The sequence below is a fragment of the Oryzias melastigma genome, linkage group LG13 (genome assembly GCF_002922805.2).
Source record: "Oryzias melastigma strain HK-1 linkage group LG13, ASM292280v2, whole genome shotgun sequence".
Taxonomy (NCBI): Eukaryota; Metazoa; Chordata; class Actinopteri; order Beloniformes; family Adrianichthyidae; genus Oryzias; species Oryzias melastigma.
Genome location: NC_050524.1, coordinates 4,899,401 through 4,916,626, shown reverse-complemented (window position 1 = coordinate 4,916,626; position 17,226 = coordinate 4,899,401). Strand labels below are relative to the sequence as shown.

The 17,226-nt window shown below is 37.9% G+C and overlaps 2 protein-coding genes and 2 non-coding genes across 4 annotated transcripts in view; 1 reads left to right on the top strand and 3 right to left on the bottom strand.

Moving 5' to 3' along the window:
• Positions 1-6,113, bottom strand: part of LOC112149928 (mitogen-activated protein kinase kinase kinase kinase 5) — a 65,813-nt gene extending 59,700 nt beyond the window's left edge. The window contains exon 1 of the mRNA XM_024277933.2: positions 4,206-6,113. The gene's annotated coding sequence lies outside the window, so the exon portion shown is untranslated. The remainder of the gene's footprint in view (positions 1-4,205) is intronic.
• trnag-gcc lies at positions 27-97 on the bottom strand. Its single transcript has one exon. It is a non-coding gene; the product is annotated as a tRNA-Gly (tRNA).
• On the bottom strand, positions 2,964-3,154 carry LOC112150035. Its single transcript, XR_002919879.1, has one exon. It is a non-coding gene; the product is annotated as a U2 spliceosomal RNA (small nuclear RNA).
• A 78-nt stretch (positions 6,114-6,191) lies between the features above and the next one.
• Positions 6,192-16,920, top strand: LOC112149151 (transient receptor potential cation channel subfamily V member 1). Its single transcript, XM_024276647.2, has 15 exons — positions 6,192-6,431; positions 6,766-6,920; positions 7,231-7,377; positions 7,456-7,593; positions 7,668-7,972; positions 9,618-9,794; positions 10,457-10,612; positions 10,711-10,806; positions 10,886-10,956; positions 14,487-14,652; positions 14,789-14,855; positions 14,938-15,236; positions 15,856-15,977; positions 16,116-16,216; positions 16,307-16,920. Exons 1-15 carry the CDS (start codon positions 6,322-6,324, stop codon positions 16,366-16,368), a joined length of 2,172 nt encoding a protein of 723 aa, XP_024132415.1. The 5' UTR covers positions 6,192-6,321; the 3' UTR covers positions 16,369-16,920.
• Positions 16,921-17,226: the final 306 nt, after the last annotated feature.

Sequence of the window (17,226 nt, the reverse complement as noted above, 5' to 3'; positions counted from 1 at the left end):
TTTACGAACAAAGAAAAACAAAGAGTTGCATTGGCCGGGAATCGAACCCGGGCCTCCCGCGTGGCAGGCGAGAATTCTACCACTGAACCACCAATGCATGAGCAATGGTGAAAAATATGTCCTATATGTACACATGTCCACAAGGAGGACATGGTAAATACTAGTTTAACTTAGAATTAGCCAAATGAACTACATTTTGATCCCAAATTAGCCAAATAAAGCTAAAATGTTGCCAAAATGCTAGCTTAACTCAAAATTAGCTAAAAAAAACCAGTAGATGGGAAATTTGCCAAAAAATGCTAACATAACTCTAAAACATAAGCATAACTCCATAGTAGCTCAAAAACTTTAGTTAAGAAATCAACCAAAAAAGCTAACATCTTGCTAAAAAATTAGGTTTCCTCAAAATTATCCAAAAAAAAAAAAAAAAAAAAAAACAGTAGATGCAGAATTAGTCATGAAAGTACTGGGTTAACTATATATCTGCAGAAAAACACCTCAACAGATAAAAAATTATCAAAAAAATCTAAAATGTTGCCAAAATACTAGCTTAACTCAGAATTAGCCTTAAAAATCTCAGTAGATGCCAAATTAGCCAAAAAAGATAACATGTTGCTAAAATACTATGTTAACTATGAATAGGCCGAAAAAACCCAAGTAGATGCTAAATTAGCTAAAAAAAAAAGCTAACATGTTGCGTAATCATCATCTTAACTCAGAATTACCCCCAAAAACCTCAGTAAATGTGAAATTAGTTAAGAAAGTTAACACATTGATAAAATACTAGCTTAACTAAGAATCAGCTGAAAAAAACCTAAGTAGATGCCAAATTAACCAAAAAAGCAAACATGTTCCTAAAATACTAGCTTAACTCAAAACCAGCTAAAATATTTCCTAAACTCCATCGGGGCCTAAAAACAAAAAAAAAAAACTACAACTAAAATACTACCTTAAATCAGAGTTAGCCTTAAAACCTCAGCAGATGCCAAGTTAGCCAAAAAAGCTAACACGTTTCTAAAATACTAGCTTGACTCAAAATTATCCCAAAATACCTCAGTATATAAATGTGCTGAATATTAGTATACCAATATTGCACAAAGTTTTTAAAGGATTCGAAAAAATTCCCATTAACTTTCAACTAGCTTAAAAAAATGTGCATAATTTGTATAATATGCCTAATATGAATACAAATACTAAAAGTACAAGCTTGATTGTCATGAAAGTGCTGAATATTTTGATAACAAAATTACACAAATGTCAAAAGTGCACAAAGTTTTTAAAAGATTTGAAAAAAATCCCCATTAATTGTCCATTAGGATAGTAAATTTGCATAAATTGCATTAAATCTTAAAAAACATAAAATGTTAGAATACCAAAAGTACTAGCATGAATGTCCTGAAGGTGCTGAACCGTTTGATACCAATATTACACAAGTTTTAACATGCGAAAAAAGTTGAAAATGTTCTCATTGACTAAACATTAGCTGAAAATTAGCATAAATTGCGTAATATATTTTAAAAAGTAAAATTTGCAAAAACCAAAAGTACAAGCACCCTTCACCTTAATGTGCCTTAACAATTTGATACTAAGATTGCATAAATTGCTGAAAGTGTGCTTGAGATTCTACCCGTCAAAAAACATACAAAAGATATAAAGTAGGGTTCCCCAACCACTGAGACCCTTGTATCTGGACCACCAAGCATTTTTCATTAAAAGTATATTACATTCATCTTTTCCCACAGCGATTTTTTTAAATAGGCGGGCATAGGGACAGCAATGTGTGAACCGGGTTCCTTCAACCAGCAAAAACTCAATGTGATGTGCTAATATTTACATGGTTGTGACACAAAGTTATTGAATAATTGAGTGAACCATGGCGCAGTCTAAAATTAGAAAAGAGGACTGAAAATTGAAAAAATACACAAACTGAAACAACAGTATGAGCGTGCGACGTACAGACGCTAACAGCCACACAGCAGGCTTACGAGTTAGGGTTGCCACAAACGATTAATTTAATAGTCGACTAATCACCAATTATTTTTTCCGATTAGTCGACTAATCGGGTCATACACAAACTAGATGTGAAGCACACATTTTAACCATTATTAGCTTTAAAAATAAAAAAAAATCCTAATTTGGCCAAAGTAGCTAGCATGCAGCTGAAATATTACCTAAGCTCCAAAATAACCTAAAAAAAAAAAAAAAAACCTAAATTGGCCAAAATTGCTAGCATGTAGCTGAAATATTAGCTAAACTCCAAACTAGCCTAAAAAACTGGGGGAAAAAAAATCAAATTAGCCAAAATAGCTAACATGTAGCTGAAACATTAGCTTAAATTGCAAATAAGCCTAAAAACCGGAACAAATCCTAAATTAGCTAAAATGGCTAGCATGTAGCTGAAATATTAGCTAATAGCCTAATAATAAGCCTAATAATCCTTAATAAATGTCAAAATAGTCCAAAAAGAAGAAGAAGTGGGATGAGAACATTTGTATTTTAAGGGGTACTCCAGATTGATTTAGTATTTTCAACACAATTTGTAAGCATTCTTTTCTCTCTGTTTTTGTAGATTTGGTCTCAAAACATGTAGATGTAACCAGAAACTACATGTTTTAGCATCTTGTTTGTAGAAAGTAGAACTCCCAGTTCTCGCCTCAATGAGAGAACATGTTGATGTTTATTATACACACACACACACACAGAGAAATATATTTATATATATACATGCATGAGTGTGTGTTTGTGTGTCTGTCTGAAATACGTTATATATTTTTTTGAATATATGTTCTGAAGCTTTTTCAGACTAGCAATTTTAGACATTCATTTTTATGTTTTTGCCTGTTAACCTAATATACAGATCTGATAAGAATCCTATCTGACTTCTAAGTTGCACCCAGTATTACATATTTAGTGTATTGAAGTAGTATTTGTATCAGAGCGACTGGTTCTCTTAACATGTGGAAGGGGGGTGCACCGTTCCTGGAGATACTGCAATACCAGGTCGATGCGTGGAGTGGACGGAGCAAGCCCCTATTCCATCTCCCTGTTCCAAAAATCAATTTAATATATGGTCCCCGGGTAGGGGACGTATCAGATATTAAACTGATAAGAACAGATACTACACTTGATCTTAGCCAAAAGGCCGAGAAGCGATACGGAAACCACGTCGGAACAAACGATCTCATTCAGCTTTCTGCCGTTATACATTACGGTTTTAGACGGAACATAAAAAAAACACAAGACCACCTTTAAAAAAACTTAAAATAATAAACACGATCAACTGCGCACGGCAAAGACTTCTATTAGCGGTAAAATAGCTAAATTAGAAGGACCAACTAAACATATGCATCACTTCCTGAACACGTGGTATGATCTCGTCCAATTAGAAAACGAGAGCCCGAAACAGAGTAAAACTGTTCTTTTTAAACCGACTTCTTTATCAGAACATTTTTAATCATCCTCAATAGACTCCTTCTACTGTAACCAACTAATTCAATTTGATTTCTGAGGTCAAAATTAATGTTGAAACGATCCCGACTCCAAAAAAAAAAAAAAAAAAAAGGTCTGACAGCACCCTCCAGCGAAAAAACAAAGATGAAGGAGAACTACAGCTCATTCCATGCACAACTTTGCTGAATCTGGGCATTGAAGTGAAAGTTTTAAATAGACAAAGAGACAAAAATATATATATTTTGAGGACCACTAAAGTTAATATGAGACTAGATAATAGCCTGTCACCCAACTGCGTCATACATGCACAAACCACACGCAAAAATAAAAGAAAAGGCTTTTCATTAAGATACGTCTAACTCTAACGAGTACAAATGAAGACGTGAGATACAGGTTCAATTAACACCCGCTTAACAACTTATTAGAAAAATAGAAGAAAAATACTAAAAAGTGTAATGAACAACAAATAACAAATTAACTGCTTAAAAACAAACAAACAAACAAGAAAAAACAAGATCGACAGAAAAGTGAAGAACTAAGTCCAAAAATTGCAAATATATGTATTTTATATTAGTGAAAAGAAAAAGGCACGCCTTAACCTGCTTGTTAGCGCAATTAGCATTTTGGGCCGCGGCGCTTCTTCGGTTTAGAACATGCAACACATTAAACATTCTACAAAATTGGAAAATTGATCAGCAATGCAAAGCACCCCAGTAGAAACCGCTAAAAGAGTATTCAAAATAAAATTGACTTACTTTACCCGTGTCACATTCGACGTCTGCTGTGCAAAACCGCGGAAAAGTGCTCACGAGACAGGAGCGTGCTCAAAGCTGCGCACGCGCAAACCGCGTCACAAGGTTACGTAACTAATGACCAATTAACTTAAAATTTGAATAAAAGTCGTTTTAGAATACAATTATCGTCGTTTGTGGTCTCCAAAGTTTTTTTTTTTCTTTAAGTTTTTAACAAAAAGTATTGCAAAAATGGCATAAAATATTAAGCTTTATTTAGTGTTTAATCAAATTATTTTTTAACAAAAACATTTTCACAGCAAATTATTCACATAAAATGTTGCTACAAAAATAAACAATATCCGTTAGCTTTGTAATTGTTTTGCTTCTAAACTTAACAATCACGTTTGCTCTTGTAGTTTGCTTTTTAATGGGTTCACCATTGACATCAACATATAAATTAACGATAAAATCTGTTCTCCTGTTAGATAATTGACGTTTGCCATTTTAACAGACTGTGGGTTTTGTTTGTGAGCACTTATCTTTAGTCAAATATATATTTTTTTATTTCTTAAAAGACTATGTTCTCAATTACATGTTTAAAGCTCCAAGAGTCTCTGGCTTAAGTTTAAGTTTAATAACCAGAATTTTCTCATTAAAATAATAAAAATATTGTAAACTCATTGCATAAAGATGACTTCTAAAAGAAATGGAACCTGAGGGTTGATTAACTTACTCAGCGGGACAAACGGGACGAATCGGTTTTACTGGCAGTTTAAGATGATTTCACGATAATACATTTTCCTCGATGATTTCACAATAATACATTTTCCTAGTTCCTTTCAAATGCATCACAAAAATGTCTAACATGTTCATGTAAGAAGAATCTGGAACTTCAGCTTCCGTCAGTTCACCTCAGGCCTTCCACATCTGTGTCATAACTGAACGTTCTATGACAACTTTAACCTGTTTATAACAAATTCAACCTTAAATTTGAACATTTGAAGATTTTACCCCCTGAATAATGACCAGGGGTCATGCATGAGTGGACCAAAAAAATAAAAAAAATACAAAAACTGTCCAAGTTTGGGTAGAAAACTGAATCCATTTTGTACAGAATGAAAAGTGATGGTTTTAGGTCTATTTTAAACAAAGAAATGGTGAAAACACATACAATGGCAGCCTGTAAGTTATTTTTCTACGTAGAAACATTTCTTGGTAAAGCTTTTTTTACATGCTTCAGGTAAGAATAACATCTAAAATATTAAATTCTTAACTCGGCTTGGTTTGTTAAACTGCATAAAGGAAAGCTCCTAATAATCTCTGCAGTTCACAGCACCAGATTCAAAATAAGAGATCTAGTCTGTGATTTAAAAAAAAAAAAAACTTTTTAGGAAGTTTATTTATCTTTAATCACATCATAGTAACATGTTGTATCAAGGTTATTAAATGCAATAAAACTGAGCGGTGAAGATAAGATAAGATAAGATAAGATAAGATAAGATAAGATAAGATAAGAGAACCTTTAATTGTCCCACAGTGGGGAAATTGCAATATGCAAAAGCGCAGGTACAGAGATAGATAGAGATACAGGATAAAAAAATAAAATAAAAATATACATTATAAAGAGCTAGACAATGAATATACAAAGAATAATCAGTGATATATGGCATATTGACAGTTATTGCACAGTTTAGTGTAGGTAGGTATGTACAGGTATATACAGCTATTGCACAGTCAAGTGGTTCGGTAATTAGGGGTAATAAATATTGTTGTTACAGAGTTACAGATATTGCATATAGTGATCAGAATTGTCGGTTGTATAGTCTGACAGCCGCAGGAAGGAAAGATCTCCTGAATCTCTCCTTCACACACCAAGGGTGGAGCAGCCTGCCACTGATTTTTCAGTAGAAATCAATCAATTTGGTTTTTCACAACAGGACAGATGGTTTGGTTTCCGAGAAATGGATCCTTTCAGGCGAACGGAGGTTGAACAGAGAAAAAAGGGTGGAGTTTGGCAGAAAAAAAAAACCCCTCACCTATATGAACTTCTGGTTTGCACAATCTCTTTGCATTTCCTTTAGCGTTTTTTAGTTAATAGGAAGAAACTGATTCTTTTTGATTATCTACATCTAATAAAATGGAGAAGGAAAACCCACTGGATGATGACATCTCAAAAAAACAAGGACAAGAGGACAGTTATGACGAAATGGATGGGAAACCATTCATACCTATTAACCCTCTGACAAGGTAAGTATTTAAAATCCAGGAACAATAATGTTTTTTTTTTCACTGCTTTCCCTCCTGCAGTTTTGTTATGTGACAGAATAAAGTTTTTCTCTTAAAAAACACACACACTGTGGTATTTTTACGAGATACCCGAGTCTTCAGTCACACACATGTGTCTGTTGGAGTGGAGTGCTTAACATGTATCAGCAAGTTGAAACCTGTTTGTCTACAAGACAGTTTTCTCACCATGTGGACTTAAAAAATGCCACAAAGAACATTACTGTAATCATCCACTTGTATCCTCTGAGTAATCAGTGAAAGTCGAAAAATTATTTCTTATTTTGTTTTATTTCAGCATAAACATAGTTGAACATGACAACGGCTCCAGTGCGACTTTCACAAGGGACAAAGTGTTTAATGCTGTATCTCAGGGAGACACAGATTATCTAAAGGAACTGCTTCCCTACCTGTTATCAAACGATAAAAAACTCTCAAGTCCAGAATTTGTAGGTGAGTGGATTAGATTTGTTTTCATATGTGCTTCATAATGTATCTATAAATTCCAATAATGCAACTCTATCAGAAGAATAGTGTGTTTCTCTTTAGTTGACCTAAAAATGTCTCTCAGTTATTAGTAGTGATTTAAAAAAAATAAATGAGGAAAAGACAAGTCTGACTTATCAATCGAATTATATCTATCTCATTCTAAATCAAGTTATTGAAAATATTTATTTCCTTTAACATTTTTTTTTTGTAAGACAGGAGCAAAAACAGGAGCATTTTCACCTATTATTTAAACAAAATAGCAATTTTTTTTCAGATGATACAAGTGGGGAAACAGCCCTAATGAAAGCACTGCTGAATTTTAAAGATGGCAAAAATGACACCATTGAGATTCTCCTGGACATAGCAGAGAAAACTCAGGACAACAAACTAATAAATGCACCTCAGACGGATCACATGAAAGGTAAGCAATCACATAAATAAGGATCAGTTTGAAAGGACAGATAGTTTAATGTCGGCTAAAAGAAATTGCTTTTTTCAGGTCAAACTGCTTTGCATGTTGCTATTGAGAGAAGGAGTTTGGACCTTGTTAAACTGCTGGTCCAGAAAGGAGCAGATGTGCAAGCTAAAGCCGACGGCACATTTTTCCAGAATAATGGAAAACAGTGTTTTTATTTTGGTGGGTGATGTCTTTTTTTAAGCATTATTTCCTGACCTCCTCTTGGTCTTAGCTCACCTGCGTGTTTCTTAAAGGGGAACTCCCATTATCACTGGCAGCCTGCACGGACCAACCAGACATTGTGTCCTTTCTCGTGGAAAACCCATACAGAAGAGCTGACCTGACGGACAAAGACTCACAAGGAAACACTGTGTTACATGCTCTGGTAATTGTTGCGGATGACTCTGACGAATCCACAAAGGTGATTACAAAGATCTATGATGACATTCTTGTGAAGCACAACAACATTTGGAAAGACAGTGAAAGTCCACTGGAGGACATTGAAAATAATCAAGGACTGACTCCTTTGAAATTGGCTGCTAAGCTCGGCAAGAAAGAGGTAATTTTTTTTTAAGAATTTTCAAATTCCGTTAATGTTAAAGCATTTTCTTAAGTTTCCCACTGTTATTTCTTGTAACCTTTCCTGTTTACATTCCTTGTACTGGGGTTTCTTCTAGCACTAGTCTCAGCATTGATTCTGTAACGCAGTGGTCCTCAACCTTTTTCACGCCACAGTCCAGTTTAAAGTGGACAATATTTTTATGAACCGGTCCGAAGTTTTTAAGCTTCTGTGGCAACGCGAGCGGCTAATGCACGGGGATGTTTTGGACACTAAAATTTATAAACGCAGGATCACACAGGGCACGGACGCAGTTCTGGGAGTTTTAAAAAATATTTAATTTTTTACAATTAAAATATGCTCAGCCCTCCTACACCTACCAGACCGGTTCAACAGGTGGGGAGGGATACCCAAAAAAAAAAAAAAAAAACAAAAAAACAAAATCACCCCACACGTGCACAATTCTATAGTAATAGTGAAGGGACGAGGGAATCCAACCCAGGGATCACAACAGACGTGGGTCCCTCCACCACCTGAAACCTGGTTCTTGCAGGGGGCTGGCTCTAAAACAGATTAAAAAGAAATACAAAATTAGAAAAAGCACAGGTACACAAGACTAAGAGTGGTTAAGATGGCAGATTGTTCTCAGAGTCCTGGGTGGTGGCCAACTTTCCTAGCCTCAGGGGAAACTGCCAGCACTGCACGCTCTTAAACGCTGCAGTGTCCCATCTGAGGTGGTGCAATGACACCGTCAGCCAGCCCAGGGTACCGTGGATTGACGGAGCGGCCACTTCCGAGTCCAGTGACGAGCCAAGGTAGTCATCCCCCAAGCGTCTTGCTGTCCACGCAGAGGCAGCTGGCCAAGGGTGGAGTGAAGAGGGTAGAGGCACTTGGGTCACGCCACGGCCAGTCCAGTTCACTCTCAGGCCACAACCACAGTATAAAAAGGAATTATAAAATCATAATAAAAATGACAAAGGCCAAGCATGGCAGGGTAAAACCACGCAAGGTGACAAAGGTAAAACAGGCGAAGCAGGCAAACCAGGCAAAGCAGCAGGGGCTCACGGTCTGACCCTGTGGAGGACAGGTCCAGGGGATCAGAGCAGCGCAATCACTTGAAACACAGGGTGAAGGGCCAAACACATACCATCTGTCCTGCCAAATCACATGCTCTCAGGGTGCGGTGGAGAGAGGACCCTGGTGCTACAGGTCCATACACCGGGTTTCAGGTTCCCCACTGACTGGGCCTGGAACCTGTAGCACAGTGCGGCGTCCCCTCATCAGAGTGCAGTGTGCAAGCACAAAGCAACTCTGCCTTTTATTGGTTCCACCACACCCTTTTAGCAATCGAGAGGATTGCCAACTCCTGTGTAGCAGGTGCAACCCATTTCATCCTGCTACACTTCCAGTTTAAGAAAATCTATTTTCAAAATAAAATGCCACTACAGGAAATTTTGTTTAAAAAATTCTAAAAATGTCAGTAGATATTTTTCATGCAGATGATGAAGATTCAATGAAACAAAGTTGTTGATTTGTAGAAGTAGTTCCTAATTTGAAAACATTCTATAAATTAAACATGACTAAAGCACAGTATCTCTGCACATGATGCAAACAATCCTTGCATCTCTCTCCTCCTCCTTTCCAGGTACTTGAACACATGCTGAATCGGCAGTTTACGGAAGAGAAGACCTGGATGCTTTCGAGAAAATTTCCACACTTGGATTACGGACCCGTTCACTCTTCACTATACGACATAAGTTCCATCGACACCAGCGAACCCAACTCTGTGTTGGAGATTATTGTCTATGGGAATAATATTCCAGTGAGAACAAAACATTTGAACTATGTTTGTGTGTGTGAGTGAGATAATTTGGAAAAGAAATCTTCAAAAGATGAAAACCTTTTTTAGGTTTATTAAAGAAAGGAGAATAGTCAGGGCTCTGGAATATTCTGTCAGGATTCTGTGATGTGGTTTTTGTCATGTTCTGTTTTCCTTGTCAGTCTCACCATGTTCAGGTCAAATCACCCACAGCTGTCTTCATTTAGTCAATTGTCCTCGGCTTATTTAAGTCTCTGGTCTTCCTTTCGGCATTGTCATGTCTTCTGTTCTGTTCTGTCATGTTACTGGCATGGAAGGTTCTCCTGCTGGGTCCAAGGTGGTCAGGTCATACTGTCATGAATGGTGGTGTAGGGCCCAAATGCAGGAGACAAGACTTGGTGGCAGAAACATAAACATTTACTAAATCAACTTAAACTTGAACAAACCAGGGGAAAGGTCATACTGTCAGGAATGGTGGTGGAGGACCCAAACGCAGGAGACAGGACATGGTGGCAGAAACTCAAAGATTTACTTAAATAAACTCAAAACATGACAAAGCATCTACAAAAAGCATGAAATGATTACAAATCTGAATAAACCTGGGAATGTATCAGCAAATAAAGAGAAACCTTTAAATCAAAGGAGACTTTCCCGCTCTGATTCAGAATCGACCTGAGATGATCAAGCTGGAGCCTCTGCGCAGTCTTCTTCGGGACAAGTGGGAGAGATTTGGTGCCAAACTGTTCTTCCTGAACTTTTTGTCCTACTTGATCTACCTCACCATCTTCACCACTGTGGCTTTCTATAGAAAGGAGGGACAGGTGAGTGAAACAAAAGGAATTTAGTGTCATTTTCTTACTGTAAAATTACAGTAATTAAAGTCCAAATTGGGATTACACTTATTGTTTTTGACCCACAGCCCCCATTTCCAGTAGAAAATCACCCATTTGACTATCTACGTTGTGTCGGTGAGCTTATCAGTGTGTTTGGAGCCATAGGATTCTTGTGTAGAGCGGTGAGTTTATCAAACCAATATTCTACTCATGTAATCAAAAGAAAAAAACTAATATTAATGCTTTTATTCTTCTCTTTAGATAGCCATTTTTCACAAGAAGCCACCAAACCTCCATTTATTGTTTACCGATGGTGTCAGTGAAATTCTGTTGTAAGTATTGTTTTATTTTGAAACACTGCATTAAAAAGCTTTAAAAATATCAAACTGGACACTTGGGATAACATTTTAGAAATAAATCAATGCAAAACATTATTTTAATGCTGATGCTGAATAATTTTTAAGGACATTAAAAAATAAAACGTTTGATATAAAAAAATAAAGTTTTAACTGGGAAAAAAGAGGACTACTTTTTAATTCTCAAAATTTAGTTTTACAGCAGGTTTCATGCAGAGACCATTGCGCTGCTGCCTACTGTATAACCTATGAGATATAGTGAAACACGTCACTCTGACTCAGACGTCGCCCGATCAAACAAGGTTGTATCAGGTGCTGGGGAACCAGAGCATGTTGATGGAAAGTGAACCCCTGGATCAAGGTGGAAATTGACTAGATGTGAGAACAAGGTTCTGCTGGAATGCTACTGCTCAAGTAATTCTACTCAAACAGATAACATGCAGAGAATGGGGAAAACCACAATCAAGGCTAACTGCCAAGCAACAAGTCTCCAACATCCAAAAACAGCAACTCCTATTACAACTTGACATTAAAGCTTTACAATGCAAATGCAACTGATCTGAAAGACAAGATCAAGTCTAGAATGAATACCAGGCAACCCAGACACCAACTACAACAGTTAAGTGAAATGGTAAATACTTTTTTTAATCAATACTTTTATAAATACTTTTTTTGCGCTTCTACCTTCCTTAAAAGCCCAAGGAACTTACAGTCACAGTCTCATTCACACATATGGTGGCTCTGCTGTTGAACAGCACCAGTGTCCAGCAGCAGAGCCACTTGAGTAGTAGCAGTCCAACAGAACCTTGTTCTCAGCTATAACCAACAGAGACAATGTGGGGCTCAGTGTCCTGCCCAAGGTCCGAGGACGCTGTGACACACTGGCAGGCAAGGCAGGAATTAAAAACTGCAATCTTCTGATTAGAGGTTGGCCGCTCTACCACTGCTCCACGGCTGCCCCTGAAAGTCTCCTGGAAACTGTGAATAAAACATTGAAGGCAATTTCTACCACAGAAACCATTTAACTAGTTTACACTTCAGCAGCAGTGATCCTTGAAATGCTTGGCTATTAAAGCAACCATGGGAGAAAACAAGACTCACCATGGAAGCAACGGTTGGAGGCTAAAATCAAGGCAGCTTGGAGAGATGTGAGACAGCTGGCAGAGGCCCAAAGAGGTGCAACGAAAAAGCAAGTGCCTAACAATTACAACCAGATGCCCAAACCTTAAGCAATGGAAACGGCCAAACAAAAACATTTGGCTTTGAGCAGCCTCCTACTGTCCAGCACCAGGCCCTGACATGGTACAGGCTAACTGGTTTAAGAAAGTCACAGCACTCCATTAGTGCCAGGCAGCACAAATTAACCAGATGCTAAGAGATGGGACTCACCCTGAATTGCTAACGGAAGGGCGAATGATCCTCATCCAGAAGGATTCCTCAAATGGTGCAGTCCCATCCAACTACCGACAAATAACCACAACATTGAAGCTCATGTAAGGCATCCTTGCAACCAAAATAATTTGGCATGTAAATCCATTCATGAGCAATGGTAGAGACTCCAGAGGAGCAAACACCGGCTCCTGGTTGACAGAACAGTGGCTTAAGACTGCAGGTCACGACACACCAACCTGTGCACAGCGTGGATTGATAACAGGAAAGCCTATGACTTAATGCCCCACACACAATCACTGAATGCTTGGAGCTTTACAACATCAACATGACTCTAAGAGCCTTCATAGGAAACTCAGTGAAGTTGTGGAAAACTACCCTTGAAACCAATGGAAACTCACTTGCACAAGTGTCCATTAAATGTGGCATATACCAAGGAGATTCTCTGTCCCCACTGCTGTTCTGCATAGGTCTGAACCCCCCTAAGCAAAATAATCAGCTAGACTGGCTCTAGATACCTACCTAAAAATGGGGCTGGCATCAGTCCCCTCCTCTATATGGATGATATCAAGCTATATGCTAAGAGTGAGCGCGACATTGACTCCCTGATCCACACCACCAGGATCTACAGTACTATCATTGGGATGTCATTCGAGCTTGAGAAATGCAGTCGGATGGTGACAAAGAGAGGCAAGGTAGTTCACATAGAAGGGGTCTCACTCCCACAAGGAACAATAACAGACATTGAGGACAGTTACAACTAGCTTGGAATTCCACATGCAAATGGCAATCTGGAACAGGCAACAAGGAAAGCTGCAACAGCCAACAAGTAAGGCAAGTCCTGAGAAGTCAGCTCAATGTCAAGAACAAGACAAACAATTATATACTGCCAATTGCCCGATATCCTTCAGGATTAATAAGATGTCCAAAGGAAGAGATATAGACCACAGATGTTAAGAGACAGAAGCTCCTCATCATACATGGAGAGTTCCATCCCAAATCCAGCACCCTGAGACACTATGCTAGCTACAAGGAAGAAAGACGAGGATTAGTGAGCGTGGAAGCCACTGGAATGGAATGTCCAAGATGCATGAATATGCCAAGCTCAGGGGCCCAATTGACAGTCTTGTCAGTGAATGTTTCAGGCAGTGGAAAGCAGAGGATGTGGTGCTGGAGGGCAGAGCCTCATGGGATGTACCACTGGACCATAACTGACAATGGTGCCCGTGGTAATTGAAGTACCTGGGGCAGTAACCCCCAAACTGGAGGAGTGGCTACAGCAGATCCCTATTCTGTATATACTGTATACATAAAGCAAGGCGCAGAGATAACATAGGAAAGGTGTGCTGATCACTGCTGCACCTCGGTCAACTTTGAACTGTTTGTTCGGGTTGTAACAAAATTTTGTTGTCAGTGAAAGCTGTGCATACGACAAATAAAATCTCTTGAATCTCTCGAATCTTATTCTTCAAACAGCTCCCTTCCATAAATGGAGTTGTGAAAAATTAATGTAAAAAAATAATGTATTCAAAACACATTTTGTTATATATGTTTCTGACGATTCTTCAAAGAAAAAAAAGTTGAACGGTGACAAAGGAGTTGTTGTATGTTTACTCTTTTCTTCTATGTAAACATACACCACAGGAATACCTGTGCCAGGAGACAGAGCTCTGTCTCCCCCTCTGGTCTCTGGTGGGAGCAGTCTCCAGAGTACAAACTCACCTGACTCCAATCTGACAATCACCCACCTGTTTCTTAAGCATCACACAGAGTTTCACTCTATGCCAAGTATGGTTTGTCCCACCCTCCCTGGATTACTGAGCGTTTCTATCTGGACCTGGTCTAGTGTTTCTGACCCTGCTTATGTTCTGTTTGCCTGCCGCCTGCCCTGACCCTCGCCTGGACTCTGACATCTCCTGTCTCTTCTTGGATGATCACATGCTCATGACTCACCTCCGCCCTTTAGACCCTGATCTAGCTTCGTGGACTTTTAGCTGTGCTTCATTCCTGTCTGAACTAATAAACCTGCTGTACTTCCAACCAGCTGTCTGCCCGTTTGTGACAACCTGCATGTAAAACTTACTCAAGATCCACATGTTTGTATTTCCTGTTTACAGTTTCCTGCAGGCCGCCCTGCTTCTGCTCTGCTCGATTTTGTACTTCAGTGGTCGCAAGGAGTATGTCAGCCTTCTCGTTCTGTCCCTATCTCTGGCTTGGATAAATATACTCTATTACACTAGAGGATCGAAGCAACTGGGTATTTACTATGTGATGATGCAAAGGGTAAGAACCACTAATTTGAAAACGTCTTTATCTTTTTGATAAATGATAATGTTTAAAAATTATTTATTAATTACCATACGTCTTACTTTGGAAACCTCCCTACTCACAACATTTGCATGTTTTTGTTTTTTTCAAGATGATCCTCAACGATCTGTTTCACTTTTTATTTGTGTACTGTGTCTTACTTATTGGATTTTCTGCAGGTAAGAGCTGGATAAAGTCAATTAAGGTGTTCTTTAAGGATGACTTATAAACTTGTTTTTTTTTTTTTTTTTTTGCTTGCAGCGGTGGTTACTCTCATGGACAACTCACCTGCAGCTCAGAAAGATACCCCGGTGACAGTCTCGTGCGAGAAACCAACTTACAATCATTTTGGTTTTACCACATTGGAGCTGTTCAAGTTCACCATTGGAATGGGAGATCTGGAATTCATCAATCACATTCAGTACAAAGAGGTTTTCCACATCCTTCTAATCTTCTACATCATTCTGACTTACATCCTGATGCTGAACATGCTCATCGCACTGATGGGGAACACGGTGGAAGAGATGTCAGGACAAAGTAAAACCATCTGGAAGCTTCAGGTGAGAAACACTTCGGATCAATAGGCGTCAAGGGGTTAAAAGTGAATAACACAATAACTCATGGAAATGCATCTATTTAAATGCATGTGATCATCAATATTGTTTTTATATATTTTAGGAAAGATAACATGCACAGAGAAATATATCTTTAAAAAAACTAGACTAACTCTCATATCCCTGAAACTGCATAACAGCTAATTCAACTTTGACTCAAACGTCTTGATGACATCAAGACTTTCTGAGATGAAAAAAAGCTTAACCTTTTGTAATGTGCCTTTTGTTAAATTCAGATTTAAATAAGTTGAAATTTATACCAGAACATCATGACAACAGTCAAGTATACTGGTGTGGGGAATATATTGCAGCCTCAGTATGACATACCAAAGTGGAAGAAACCATGAGTTCTGGCCTTCAGAAAAAAATCTAAAAGAAAAATGACTATCAGTTCAAAACCCAGTTTCACAGTTGACATATATATCTTTGATACTGCTGAGGAATGAAAAAAAAAATCAAGAAGTACACTAAGAACTTTACAGAAAAGTGTGTGCAGATTTTAAATTATATATATAAAAACATAGGTGAGTTCCTACAGATCAAACCATTTTGCTGAAATTTGCAGAGAGCCTTCACAATTCTGGAGATGGAGAAGGTTCCAGCAATCCTGAGGAATAAGATCGAGTCCAAGGATTCAAAGTTTGAGTTTTTCAAATCCACCAAGAAAGATACTCGTAAATTTGTTCGGTGAATACACACAATGCATACATTTAAAACTATATCTTGCCTTTTAGAATAAAATGTTCTATTAAAGCGCTTGCACATTTTTTGGGGTGTTCATCATTCACAACAGATAACCTTTATAGAAAAACATTTTGACTCTAGGGTGACTGAAATCAACTGGACAAAATGGAGGTCAGATATCAGTTTCAAGATGGAAGTAAAGCCTGAAAAAGAAGAAACTGAGACCAAAAATGAGGAACCTGGTAAGACTACAGACTAGGATTGTTTTCTACATTCTGTTGTTCTGTTTTTGCAGAGAAGCCAATGAAAATAACATTTGTTTCACCTTTCAGGATCTCGAAGTTCGTCAAAGAAACACCACTCTAAACGAGGCCAACAGCAGGGGATTGTTTAGAGAGGTTAGAAATGTGAAGATTGAGCTGTACTGTTGAGGAACACTAACCCTAACTGAATGTAATAATGAATCACTTTCTTCTGGTAAGTTGATGAGTTATTCCTCAAATTTACAATCATTTAATTTTATACAAGATTTCCAAGCTTTTCTGTGGGCACTCCAGCTTCTTCATACAGTTCAAAAAACAGGGTACAACCCACCTTTGTCCAACAGTTGCAGGGTTGGCTTCAGAAGCCCCATGCCCCAAAGTAGGCATTTGTCAGTTTCTGAAGATAGATAGAATTCCAAACTGCAGTTGGATGCCTAATTGTGTGGATTTACTGTTTAAAAACATGTTTCAGTTTCCAAAGTTTTATTCTTTTATTTTGGTTAAGGGGAATGTTTGTGCAAGGCAATTTATTCCTGAAGGTTGGGGAGGATCACATTTTCCATTGTTCACTTGGGATTAATCGTAGATTGGTATAGTACGTTTTTGTATATGAAAAAAATGTGTAATTAAATTGCATTAAGAAGCTTTACATTGTTTATAAGAAATGCATTGTTTCAATTATACATTTATTTGTTTTTGTAACATTGCATTCATAAAAGATTTCTGAATAAAAAAAATGCTGAAACATGGATTGGATCATTGATTTGGTTTGTAAACTGTAGCTATTCATTTAATCACAGCTGCTGAAAGTGAAGTAGTCAGACGTTTTTTCTGCTTTTTTCTTGCTGAAAAAAGTCGCTGCAGCGACTTCATCTCTCTGTTGAAATCAGAAGTGCGCGCTTCCCCCTTTGTCAAAACTGCTCTGGATGATAGCCTTATTATCCTCTGCCATTATCTCCTTCAGCATATCAGGATTTTTTTGTCCGCTT